We start from the raw sequence: 11,580 nt of genomic DNA on the forward strand, positions 1-11,580 counted from the left end.
CTCCTCTCTCCTCTCTCCTCTCTCCTCTCTCCTCTCTCCTCTCTTCTCTCTCCTCTATTCTTATTTCTCTCCTATCCAGTGTTAAGGGGTAAAACTGGGGGGGGGGGATAAAATAAAGGGTAGGAAAAAGAAGAACCCAGAAGTAATAAAGCCCAGCTACATCTCTCTGGTGAGACATAGGTTTGATTTTTGGAAGGAGGGGTAACTATGGCTCTTTTATGATATTTTGTTATACTACCCTAACCCTGGATACTTAAGAAAATAAAAATCATGAAAACTTTTCATAGTTCTACCTAGTCTTATAATAGAAAATATTTTTGTCAAGATCAACTATTTTCCTTCTTTTAAAAATACATCTTAGTCTTTCCCTAAATTAATTCCTTCCTTCCTTTCTCCTTCCTTCCTTCCTTCCTTCCTTCCTTCCTTCCTTCCTTCCTTCCTTCCTCCCTCCCTCCCTCCCTCCCTTCCTTCCTCCCTCCCTACTCGACTCCCTAATAAAGATAGCATCTTTGTACACTAGGTTGTTCCTGAACTTGTAGATCTCTCCCTGCCTGTTTCCTAGGAGCTGAGATTACATGTATGTACCACCATGCCTGATCCAACTTCACTCCTTTAAGAGAACTTTGAATTCACCACAAAATTAGGGAAAAAGAGAGATTTCCCACATTATCTATGCCTATACTAACTATATACAGCTTTCTTCTCTCTCTTTATCAATACTCTGCAGCAGAGTGGAAATTTGTCACATTAATGACACACAGTTTGTATTGAAGTTTCTTTTAACAGTTTATGTCCCACAGACTCTGAGAAACATGACAGGTACTCTCATATACCATTACACAATTTTTTTTAATACTTTTGATACTCTAAAAGGTAAATATCCTTACATTTTCTATAAACCAAGTAAAAAAGTTAATGAATAATTTCAATCATAATAGTAGGTTTTGTTAACAAGCAGTAGTTAAAAATATGCCTATTATTCATTTGTAATATTTTTCTATTTAAACTTCCCACTGGGAAAATGTACACAGCAGACAGCACATAGAGCATTCCCTTTCCTTAGCAGTATCCAGTGGCGCAAGCTTTACCCAGGTGAAACATTTAAAACCAGCACAGGCACATTTCTATTATTTCTCAAAACTATTTTAAAAAGCAATTCCATGACCAAGTTTAAAAGTTGTAAGGATTACTCCCACACGCACACGCTGTTTTGCATTTTACCTTTCTGTAGGAATCTTCTATCGTTGGGTCATATTTTTCAACAAAAATTCCCTGAACAAATTGAACTGTCTGAGAGAAGAAAACAAACAAACTAGGGTTAAAGACTTGAAAGAAAAATCAAATATTCTTAAGTGTTATTTAACATTAAAAATTGTAAGGAAGTGCATGCTAACAGGAGCCTGATATAGCTGTCTCCTTAGAGGTCTGCCAGAGCCTGACATGTACAGACGTGGATGCTCACAGCTAACCATTGAACCAATCATGGGGTTCCCAATGAAGAAGTTAGAGAGAAGACTGAAGGAGCTGAAGGGGTTTGTGGCCCCTTGGAGAGAGTAACAGTACCAACCAACCAGAGCTCCCAGGGTCTAAACCACCAGCCTGGGAGCACTTAGGGAGGGACCCATGGCTTCAGCTGTATATGTAAGGAAGGATGGCCTTGTTGGGCATAGGTGGGAGAGGAGATCCTTGGTCCCATGAAGGCTGGATGCCGGGGTGGGGGTGGGGGAATTCAAGGGTGGGGAGGTGGGAGAGGGGTTAGGTTGGGGCACATCCTCATAGAAGCAGGAGGGGGAGTGGGATGGGGGTTTCTGGATGGCGGCGAATGGAGATAACATCTGAAATGTAAATAGAATATCCAATAAAAAATACTTTAAAAAAATAGTAAATGGAATTGTGTTGAAATTCTGCATAACAACAAATATAAATCATCAATATTATATCCAGTAAAAAGGCATACATAAATGAAGAACACATTTATTACAAAAAGAGATGGTCACATGAAAAACTTGTCAATAGTGCTATTATAGTGCTGAACCATGCATGATTACATTACATTTTAAATACAGGGATACAGACAGCAAGATTATATAGCTCATTAAAAAATATGCAACTTCCTGTCTAAAAGGAAAGAAATAAAGGTTCTAAATGTTTATATCCTTTAAACTGTAGGAAAGAATTAAGGAAATTTAATGTTACTGAGTATCTGTTTGCTTGAATTTTATTTATTTATTTTTATTTATTTTTTAAAAAATGTTAATCAAAGGCTTTATAAGTTCTGTAATGCTCAATAACAAGATAACCATACAATCAGAAGTGTAACCCAATACCCAACCTAGATATATCAACTGTCTTTGACTAGCAGAGACAGGCTCCATGTTCCCTTGCCCCCTTCTCTCTGTCTCCTAGCTCCTCCCCCTCCTCTCCTTCTCCTTACTCCTCCCACCATTGCTCCTCCTTCATATCACCTTTCCTGTTAAGATAAAACTTTTCTCTCAAAATAAAATTAGAACATAACTATACCAATTTGTATCAGTAAGGTACAAGAGTTTCACTTGTACCCCAGAAATACTTCCCATTTGCCAGCTGAACTTATAATACATCATCTTTCTAATTCTTTTTTTAAAGATTTATTTATTTATTTAATGTATATGAGTGCTTTATCTGTATGTACACCTGCACGCCAGGAATTGAACTCTCCCTCTGGAATGCAGCCAGTGCTCTTAACCACTGGGCCATCTCTCCAGCCCCATCTTTCTGATTCTTAAGTCTTACTTTTTCCAGATTTTCTAGTTCTGTTGAGAATAGGCTTTTGTGGTAGGATATGATGATTTTCTGAATTTCCTCAGTTTCTGTTGTTACATCTCCTTTTTCATTTCTGATTTTATTAATTTGGATACTGTCTCTGTGCCCTCTGGTTAGTCTGGCTAAGAGTTTTTCTATCTTGTTGATTTTCTCAAAGAATCAGCTACTGGCTTTGTTGATACTTTGTATAATTCTTTCTGTTCCTACTTGGTTGATTTCAGCCCTGATTTGACTTTTTCCTGCCCTCTACTCCTCTTGGGAGTATTTGCTTCTTTTTGTTGTAGAGCTTTCAGGTGTGCTGTCAAGTTGCTAGTGTATGCTCTCTTCAGTTTCTTTTTGTAGGCACTTAAAGCTATGAGTTTTCCCCTTAGCACTGCTTTCATTGTGTTCCATAAGTTTTGGTATGATGGCCTTCATTTTCATTAAATTCTAAAAAATCTTTAATTTCTTTCTTTATTTCGTCCTTGACCAAGTCATCACTGAGTAGAGAGTTGTTCAGATATGAGTTCAGTACAACCCATGGTTTCAGGAATCAACTGAGAGCCTTGGGACATCCAGATTAGGGAGAATGATATACTTTCATCTGCAGTATACTGAATGAACATATCTGAATGTATACTACAAAGAACATTTATCATTCACTAAATGGCAAGTACAGATAATAATTCTGAAATACATCCTAGACAGTTTTAAAAGTGTCTGGAATATGCCTGTCTATTAACAAAGACAAATATGCAGTTTAAGGTCATCTACACTTACTTAAAGGAACTTCAGTATATAATCACAGTAACATTTTTAATCGTACTCTCCCTCTTTTCACTCCTGTTTTGAGGATACAACCCAGGACCCCAGACATGCTAGATAAACATTCTACCATGGTACTGTATCTTAAAACTGTGTGTTCATGCATGTGTGCAGAGACTAGAGGACACTGAGTGTCCTGTTCTATCACTCCTATGAATTCAAACAGTACAAGAGACCTTCTTCTATGCTGGATATTTCAATCCTATCTATCCTCTAACAGTTGACACCTATTCAGAACTCAGTCCTGGGCTCTTCTTTCCTATTCTCTCCCTGGACAATTCTGTTTGCACCTTTGAAATTTAATTTATTTCTTTATCCTATTACCATTCTTGTTTCCATCTACCCAACCTATTTACAACAACAGTCCATGTATTTCATAGTTCCTTCTTCTCAGCATTTCTAACTTTTTAAAAAAGTCATTTCAATCTTATTTATAAGTAGTTTTGTTAATGTGTATGAGCCCACAGAGGCCAGAAGAGGGCAAAGGTTCATGTGGGGCTGAGTGTGAGCTAGTTAATTGGGGTTCTGACAACTGAACTTAAGTTCTCTTCAAGAACAGTGTTTTCTTTTAAGTGTTCAGTCATCTCTCAAGCCCTAATACCTACAGCTTTTTGGAAAAACAAACATAAACGGTAGCCTAACTAGTACCTGTTTTCCCTATGCATGCCCCATCTTAGATATCACAGGTCAGTACATACAAAACACCAATATACATAAATAAATCTTTAAAAAAAAGTCCAGATAGAAATTGCTGGACTGAAAGTTATATATAAATCCAAGTGTTGTGGTACACATTTGTAATTTTAGCACTTGGGAACTGAGGCAGGAGGATTATCAAGTTAAAAGCCAGTCTGGGCTAACACTGAGACCCTTTTCTCCCCTCCACCAAATTACATGCATTTGAAAACTCATTTCCACAGAAGTGTTAATTTATATCCCTAACATGTTAACAGTAATGAAATTCTCATGAAATTAAATATGATCGACATTCATGGCAATTGATATTGTATCACAAGCCCCTTTTAAACTCTTAAAGATTCATTTGTGTATTTTATGCATTTTACTTGAGCAACTTGAGTATGCTGTAAGTATCAGACTTGCATTTTTATTTCTTCACTATTACACCCCGCTTCCCAGTCCGGCAGTCGGTCTCAGGTCTCCTCCTATTCAATCTTCAAGCATCTACATGTCTCTTCTGCACTAGCATGCCCCTAACCGAGCACCTAACCAATCTAGTGGACTTAACTAGCTCCCAACTTTCTCCCACTCTTCTAAATGACAGAGGTTAAAGTCCACTTGCTAAATAAAACATGGCTAACTCACCTGTTTCCCAGCACCCCAAGAATCCCTACATAGGCATGTTTAAGTCACATGAGCCTTTACCTTCCTGTCACCTCACTTTCTCCCACTTACTCATGCCTAGCTATTCTGACCTTTCCTGCAGCTATCAAAGCTAAGGGCCACTTGCCAGTCTCTCCCTTAAAAGTCTGAATTTTTCTTTCAGAGCATCAAGTAGCTCTTTAACTGTGTATTATTACGTCTACTTTCTACTATTCTGTGAGCTCCATGAGAGACTGTTTATCTGCTGCTGTGATCCCAGAGGCTGGCATGGGACCTCATATATGCAAAAATTAACTTTCATTCCATGCAAACTTGAAGTCAGGTAAAGGAGAATCTACTCTGAGACAATTTATAACACTTTTCCCCAGTGGAATATACATTTTCCTGACAATAAAAATTATGTCCCACTTTGAATCATAAATACTGGTGGCCAATAAGCAGCTAGTATACAAGAGTGTAAATGACTTGCCAGTCTAAGCTGTACGTCTTTGGCTACAAACAGCAGGTTTATAAAGAACAATGCCTCATTTTTCCTTACTGACTAGAAGCATGAAAACAAGCTAATGTCCACATCCTATGTATTAGTTAATACTGATAGTTATAGCTAGGTGGCTAACTTACCAGAGCAGACTTCCCCACGCCTCCTGAACCAAGGACCACTAGCTTGTACTCACGCATGATGTGCTCTGTTTAAATATCAACAACCTGAAAACAAAAAATAAAAATAAAACTTCACAAACTTACAAAATAAATTAAGAATATAGCATCAAATACAAGGTTTTGCTTTTTAATTTTTTCCATTGACATTATGTAGCCAAAACAGAGGCTATGGGCAAAATCATACAGTTTTCAATAATAGCTAGATAAGACCAGTCCCAGACTCTTTAATTTACTGAAGATGATCAGGTATCAGTTGTTAAGCCTGTACATGTTACTTTGAAGAGTGATCAGAAAACAGGGCATTAAAATCAATGTAGTCTTAAAACTACAACCATAACCCTAATTATTTGCAAAGCTATAATTTGGAGACACACATGAGCTTTAATATAATCGACATGCTAGTTTACTTGCCCAAAACATATAGCACTTCTGTAATATTTTATTCATTGTTATTTTATAGCTGAATGGTGTAAAACGTCAGCTTGGAAATTCTTAGGATGTAAGTAGCAGATGAAAAGATACTGTTAACATGTATCAGCAGGGATTAGAAAGCACTACTAAGATCCAAAGAGCTGCAAAAAAAAAAAAAACAGATTATAAGCTTATCTTACAAAGTAAAAGCCAAAAAATAATTTCTAATGGTCAATATGGAGTAGCAAAGGTACAACTTTCCACCCTATAGAGACCGGCTAGAGCACTGGGGGAAACAAGATAAGTATTTTAGACAGGAGATAACAAACAATGAGGATGGAAACGTGTAGATAAGAAAGACAAAACATACAACTCCTTGACTTTCTATCTGAAGATACTTTTCAGGCTGTGCTACAGGAGAAAGAATTCAAGCAGCTTTGGAAATATAGAAGAAAGGGAACTAGGCTCTGACAATTCCAGAAATCTTCAGAGGGATCACTTGAGTTTGGGACCAATAGTAAACCAAGTTCTCACTCAATGACTAACCACAGAGTTGATGGGTAATTGTCAGTGTTCCCAGTCTTCTGGTAAAGGTGCATGTTCTATGCAGACACTGGTTTTTCTCAGCATGATTAAATTCCAAGTACTATCAAGATCAATTCACTTGAAAATATACTTCCTAGAAATGCATCAAAAGGACTACTACCAAGCATGGATATTGAACTACATGAGATAAAGCAAAGAACATAGTATGAGAAAAAAGAAAATATGTTGCTGTAGTCTCAGGGCTTACACAGTGATAGGAAATAGGGCTGCCTCTTGGTGAAACAGCAGGCATCCACTAGACACTTCAAAAAGTTTACACATTGATAGAAAAATCTAAAAAACACCTTAGTGATATTCTTCATGTTTTTCAATATAGGGCCAAAAACAAAACAACAAAACAACAACAAAAAAACAAACTATGGCTGGTGAGGTAGTTCACACCTTTAACCCCAGTGGTAGATTCAAGTGGTAGATGTCTGTGAGTTTGAACCCAGCCTGCTCTATATAGTGAACTTTATGTCAGCCAGGGATACATAGTGAAATCCTGCCACACAAAGAAAAAAGTTACGGAATGTGAAGCACAGACTTGATGTGCAAAGGCACCTGTCCTATTATAGTTTACATTTTACCTAGTTACTCAAATAGGAAACAGTTGGTTGTTTGTTTTAAACTCATGGGTATTCTGCTAGCTTGTATGCCTGTGTACCAAATGTGTGCCTGGTGCCCACAAAGGCCAGAAAAGAGCACCGGATCCCCTGAAACTGGAGTCACAGATATTTGTAAGCCATCATGAAGGTGTGTGAATCAAACCTGGTTCATCTTCAAGAACAGCCAGTACTTTTAACCTCTGAGCATCTCTTCCGCTCTGATATGGTGATTTTTCTTCATGTTACTATGGTTACATTTATATTTATATAACACAGACTGATAAAAGGACAGATCAGCAGTAAAGGAGTGAGGAAGCCCCATCAGCAGTTCAGTGAGACCTGATGCTGATACAGTAGCATTAGACTGAGAAGGGGACTGTGCTCTTGGTTCAGGACTCTAACTGATGAGAGATGATTGTTAAGGAGAAAGAAGAAAGGCAAATGCAACTTCTAGGTATCTAATTTGAGCAAAAAAGTGGCTGATAGGGCACCTGCAACTGAAGCATGTTCATTGCTTGGAGAAATTTGAGATTCCTGTGGGAAAAGCATGTAACAGAATTGGATAGCTACTTTTAAAACTCAAGTTTGAAAGGGCCTAGAAAAATAGTAGCAATTAAAACCACAGCAGTATATGAAATTGACTGAGGAACATTCAGTGAAAAGAGAGGAAAGCTAAGAAGAGGACTTGAAAATAACTACATGTTATCACAGAGACACAGGAAACAGGTGAGATCTAGTGGGTTTTTGCTTGACAAACTTGTGTAGGGATCCTACCTGTGTATTAGGTGGTTCTCTCATTTACTTGAGAACAGCATTGATGGTTACATACAAGAGCATACTGCTTCTGGCACACACACTGTTCTGTCCTTATCCAGGCCTCTCAGGGGATTACAATCATTATGTGAACTCAACAATACTCTAATTCAAGTATGTATCTCTCATGAGGTAGTCACAATATAGCAAACAGTAAGCTTGTTTAAAGGCCTCCGAATTTTCTTGGGGAACAGGAATTAGGGAAAGAATTCAGAGATGATCAATTTACTTGGGGGAATCCTCTAACAACAGAATATTTAGCCTCTGTTTCTTAAAATGGTTAATATATCTAACTTTCAAAGTCATTTTTCACACACATGGGTCGTGAATATACATACATAGAAGCACATCTATAAAAACAATAAAATAGCTTATACAACAAGCACATACATATAAACTATCAGTGAGAGTAACTGGAGTTAATATCTTCCTTCTAAAGGGAGTTAGTTACTTCTAACGTATCACTGCCAAGTAAGGAAACACTGTATCTTTCAAGTAAACTGTCTTCATGGAGATCTCCTGTCCTGTGCTCCCAACAAGCAACAGAAAGCATCTGACTTTGGCTCAGACTGCTGACAAATGAGAGAAACAGCACTCTAGTTAAGTTTTAAGTCAATCTCGACTCTTAATGTTATGATTCAATTTCTAAACCTTTTTTCTTCACTCTTCCTTCCACAACACTAGTTTTACAAAGTAACATGATTTGCTTGCCTCTACAAAGCAAATAAATCCTAAATTAGTTTTCTGTGTTTTAAAACTACATAAACTAAAGAACTATAGACAAAGGTTTCCCTGGCAAATTGAACCTAAAAAATACAATTCACTAAAGGAAAACAAGTATTTGACTAGAATGAGAAATTTTAGAAATTTGAGGTAAACTGTAACAGCAGGAACCCCAAAGGTGCTCCTAGCAAATGCCTTTATCCGTAGCCTTATTCACTCACTCATTCATCGACAGTCTCACTATGCAGCGCTGGCAGACACAGTCCAAGCTATATAGACAAGGCTAGCCTTTCACACAGAGATCTACCTGCCTCTGCCTCTGCCTCTCTCTCTGCCTCTGGATTGCTAAGATTAAAAATGTGTGCCATCATAATACACCACATGCTTAAATATTTCCTGATAGCATCAATATCATTTATTTACTTATGTTTGAGACAGAGTCTCTCCGTTATGTAGCCCTGGCTGTCTTGAAACTCATTATGTAGACCAACTGTTCTCAAACTCAGAGATCCACCTGCCTCTGTCTCCCAAGTGCTGTGATTCAAGGTGTACAGCACCACACCTGGGCCATTATTTTAAAGCGGAAGCTGGAGCTTACTGATTGACACTTGACATGCAGCTCTCTATTGGCTTCATACACTGTAAAACAGACAGAACAAAACTCTGGCAAGTGGCCACAACATGTTTCAGGGAGGAGAAAATGGAAACAGAAACCATGATAAGATTTAACCTTCTAAAACAAACAACCATCTTAATACTGTAACATTAATAAAAACTGCAGGTTTCTGACATGAAACTATAATTATTACCTCTCTGAGGGCATTCATCTTGAAGCCCTCCTCTCCTGTAGTTTCTAATACTCTCCAGACTAGTACACCTGGGGAAGGGAGTGTACATACAGAGCCATGTGGTATAAGTGGAGGAGTGGGTCTCAGAATTCTTCTCATGCTCACCACATATCAAAATCCAGATGTTCAAGTCCCTTATATACCACAATATCTGCATGTGAGATATATATATATATATATATATATATATCCTCCTATATACTTTAAATCATTTCTAGATTATACCTGATAAAACATTAATGTTATGACCAGCTTTGTGAAAGTGTAAATATTATACAAATTACCATTACATGTTATTTAAGGTATGCTATAATAAGAAAAAATGAACACGCTCAGTAAAGAAATATTTTTTATTCATGGCTTACTGAAGCCCTGAGTATGGGACCTAAGGGTATAGCATGCCAACTGTATTTCATCAGACTATATATCCTAAAAACAAAACAAAACTCCGCTCCAGTTTATCAGAAGAAATACTAATATATCTGGAGGACTGAACAAGAAAAGGGTAGAAATGTTAGCACAGAACATAAGAGAAAAAAAATTACCTGCAACTGATTATTATCTGCCAATGTGCAATACACTGTGTTAAGCATTTTATATGTGTTAATATTTTTTAATCCACACAACATTCTTCGTATCCCCAGTTTTATCCCAATTATCCTCATTTTTTTAAAAAATGTATTTTATTTTATTTTATTTTATTTTATTTTATTTTATTTTATTTTATGTGTAAGGGTGTTTTTGCTTGCATGCATGTCTGTGCTCTACATGCATGCAGTATCCAAGGAAACCAGAAGAGGGTAATGGATCCCTGGAACAGGGGTTATAGACAAGTAATTATCTTTAGTTTTACAGATGAGTCAGAGAAGCTAGTGTTAAGCAAGCTCATAACAGGTGGAGGGGTGATTTCATTTAGATGAGAAAAGATAACCACAGATCTGAGAAAACTATTTGAGAAACAAAAACATTTAAGAATAACAAAACCTAAAGAAACAGTTCATAGACCCTGTGAGAAGCTGCCAAATAAATGTTTAAAGACTTTCCAGGGTTATACTGTTGATAAAAAAGATTATTAAGAGATTTATAAAAAATCATGATTATCTACATAAAAAGGTGGTAGATGGGATGAAGAAAAAGCATAGTTTAAAATAAGGGTAAGTTACTGAGTCTATACTGAGACCAGAATGTAGAGGACAAGCACAGAGATAGGGAACATACAGACAGTAGGATGTTGTGATTTGACGTCTGCCCATCTCAGGTGCTGGAAACCTAAGTTGTATCTTAAGAGTATAATATCTGAGAAGTGGGACTGAATCATGAAGGCTTTGATCATTAAGAAAGAATTACTGTTTGTGTGAGGATTGGCTTTGTTATATAAAAGTTTTCCTTTGCTTGGGAAAAAGGTAATGAGTATTTCTAGACACGGAAAAATCTCAAGTTTAAACAACGATGGAAAATATAATGTCAACAAACTAGATAAATATATTTTTGAAATCACTAGGAAAGGAGCCAAGTAATGGCTCAGTATATATAAAGTGGGTACTGCACCAGCAAGAGGACCTGAGCTTAGATTCCCAGAGCATACAAGTAAAAAGCCAAGTAGGATGGTGTGGGTCTGAAAGTCCATGCCTGTAACTCCAGGACTAGTGAGGTGGAGACAGGTAGAAGGGGGCTGTGGTGGGGATAAGAGGCAAACTCTAAGGGCGGCCTGGCCAACCAGTTCTACAGAACACCTCTATATAAGGTGGAGAACAACAAACAGACATCTGCCATCAACTTCTAACTTTAACATATATAAGCACACAAGCACACTTATACCCTACACACACACACACACACACACACACACACACACACACACACAGAGGGAGAGAGAGGGAGAGAGAGGGAGAGAGAGGGAGAGAGAGGGAGAGAGAGGGAGAGAGAGAGGGAGAGAGAGAGGGAGAGAGAGAGGGAGAGAGAGAGGGAGGGAGAGAGAGAGAGAG

The 11,580-nt window shown here is 37.5% G+C and overlaps 1 protein-coding gene across 2 annotated transcripts in view; it reads right to left on the minus strand.

Moving 5' to 3' along the window:
* Rap1a (RAP1A, member of RAS oncogene family) overlaps window positions 1–11,580 on the minus strand; it is an 86,134-nt gene that overhangs the window by 21,358 nt on the left and 53,196 nt on the right. For both annotated transcript variants that reach the window (XM_028755638.1, XM_028755639.1), the window contains exons 2-3: window positions 5,569–5,652; window positions 1,222–1,290 (exon numbers count right to left, since the gene is read on the minus strand). In XM_028755638.1, coding sequence (XP_028611471.1) covers window positions 1,222–1,290; window positions 5,569–5,625 — 126 coding nt within the window. In that variant the 5' untranslated portion in view covers window positions 5,626–5,652. The remainder of the gene's footprint in view (window positions 1–1,221; window positions 1,291–5,568; window positions 5,653–11,580) is intronic.

This window comes from Grammomys surdaster, unplaced genomic scaffold (genome assembly GCF_004785775.1).
Source record: "Grammomys surdaster isolate TR1022 unplaced genomic scaffold, NIH_TR_1.0 126071, whole genome shotgun sequence".
In the NCBI taxonomy this organism is placed as follows: domain Eukaryota; kingdom Metazoa; phylum Chordata; class Mammalia; order Rodentia; family Muridae; genus Grammomys; species Grammomys surdaster.